The 2,256-nt window shown below is 35.5% G+C and overlaps 1 protein-coding gene across 1 annotated transcript in view; it reads left to right on the top strand.

Moving 5' to 3' along the window:
- LOC106106754 (cytochrome P450 4V2-like) overlaps positions 1-1,583 on the top strand; it is a 6,381-nt gene extending 4,798 nt beyond the window's left edge. Inside the window, exons 8-10 of the mRNA XM_013287402.1 lie at positions 400-551; positions 783-962; positions 1,382-1,583. Of these exons, the coding sequence (XP_013142856.1) occupies positions 400-551; positions 783-962; positions 1,382-1,533 (484 nt within the window). The 3' untranslated portion in view covers positions 1,534-1,583. The remainder of the gene's footprint in view (positions 1-399; positions 552-782; positions 963-1,381) is intronic.
- The last annotated feature ends 673 nt before the right edge of the window (positions 1,584-2,256 follow it).

Genomic DNA, 2,256 nt, shown 5'->3' on the forward strand with positions numbered 1-2,256 from the left:
TAAAGAGGACATTTTCCCTTCCCATGCGTCTCCTCCACCGTCAAATCCACTTTTCTTTCCCATCCTTTCCTCTAAAGAAAAGGGGGAAAGGAAAAGGGACTAAATTTAGGCCTCCGGTACCACACTTATCAGACGAAACGCGGAATTGCTTCCACTTCACGCCTGTCTTCTATGTGGTCTTGGTATTACACCGGGCGAATCGTCCCATTCGTGCGAATATGTTAAAGCGGGCACTACCACTTCCTTTCAAATATATGTGAAACCAACCTGTTGTGGGTCAGCCTGGTGAACTATATCCTATCCACCACTTAGGGTAGACTCCAAGACGAGTAACAAGCGTACTTCGTATAAGAATGAATTGAAAGATTATTATTTAAGTAACTACAAGACTTGTTTCAGACTTCAAGAAGTATTTGGTGGTTCTGATAGAGATGTGGAAAAAGATGATTTGACAAAATTATTTTATATGGATGCGGTTTTGAAGGAGACGATGCGACTTTATCCGATAGTGCCTTTTTTAGGACGTTATGTACATCGTGATATAAAACTCAGTAAGTAGTTTATATAAACTAGAAGGCGTTAGTTTGAATCACTATTGCATTTTCTATCGCTTTAGAAGTTTTTACAATTTAACTTGTGAATGATTTTCCGCGTGTTTTGCTAATTTGCGCGTACATATGTAAATTACATCATGAACTGTACTCAAACAGTTATAACAATTGCTGAGTTGTCATAGGTTTCAATCAGATAGGTTTTTATATATTTTTTTTCTTCGATTACAGAAAATTTCACCCTTAAAGGTGGTCATCCGTGTTTCTTCAACGTGTACGCGGTTAACAGGCATCCGATGTGGGGCCGCGACGCGGAGCACTTTAAGCCGGAACGGTGGCTAGATGGAAGCACGTTGCCTAGCAACCCCAACGCATTCATGGCTTTTAGTATCGGGAAAAGAAATTGCCTCGGTAAATTTTAACTTTTTGTTACAAACTAGCATTTTTATCTTCATCATCAAATTGCCCTTGTCTCCACGAGGGTCGGCATAGTATGTGCTGCTCTTCCATACATTTCTATCAGCGGTCATATCTGAATCCACTCCCTTCTTAGGCATATTCTCTTTCACACAATCCATGCATACTTTCTTCGGTCTTCATCTTCCTTTCTAGCCATTCTTTTATTTAAATTTTATTCTACAAATTTTTGAATTACCAAGTTTTACGCCAAACACATTTTGCTACCCACGTTAACTTTTTGCTTCTCAATATCGCCACCACTGGTGCAACTTTGTCCGCAGTCATTGTATTTGCAGATGCGTACTCTAACATAAACTGTATGTTTTCTCATTTAAAACTTGTGTTTTATAAATACATTTTTTTCTTTCCAGGACGGACTTATTCGATGATATCAATGAAGACTACGCTTGCACATATTCTACGGAGATGTCGTATTAATGCGGATTTAAAAAAATTGGAATTTAAATTGGAAGTTCTGTTGACACCAGCTGCTGGTCACTATATATCAATAGAAAGACGATAAATTGTATAAAATTTTCTCATATTAATAAAAATAGTTTTGAATAAAAAACATAGGGACTTGTTTTCTTTATAAAAAATATTCACAATCATACCGTATACTCACTAATCTAGATCTATACTATTATAATAAAGCGTAAACACACACTTCTTTGTTGCCTACGATGTCAGCAATTACAGCATATTTTTGAATAATTCTTTTTTTTAATAAAAAAATAACCCTAAATTTGTGTCACGCTTTAGGCTATATATTTTCACGCCATTAAACTTAGAGGTAAAAATTTTGGATTAAAACCTTAATGTGGGAAAGAGACCATAAGTTGCTGCAAAAATCAAGAAAGAAAGATTACTAACGTTAGTCATATCATGTCATTTTGACATTTGCTATTGATAATTTGACAAATGTAAACAATAAAATAAGTTTTTATAATTCCACGCGGATGAATCCCCACGCGAACAGCTAATATAATATAATCTGAAGTTTGGATGGATGGATGTTTGTTACTACATGTATCCCCGTAAATGTTAATGGTTTTCAATGCATTTTGGCACAGTTGGACTTTATTAAAAGTTAAAACACAGAGTATATAAGCCAGAGATCATCTTCACTCTATTATATAATCTGCTGATAATGTATTTTTGACCGACTTCCCAAAAGAAGGAGGTATTCAATTCGACGATATATTTTTTTTTTATTTTTTTTATGTGTGTTACGGCATAACTCCGC

Source organism: Papilio polytes, unplaced genomic scaffold (genome assembly GCF_000836215.1).
Source record: "Papilio polytes unplaced genomic scaffold, Ppol_1.0 DF822178.1, whole genome shotgun sequence".
In the NCBI taxonomy this organism is placed as follows: domain Eukaryota; kingdom Metazoa; phylum Arthropoda; class Insecta; order Lepidoptera; family Papilionidae; genus Papilio; species Papilio polytes.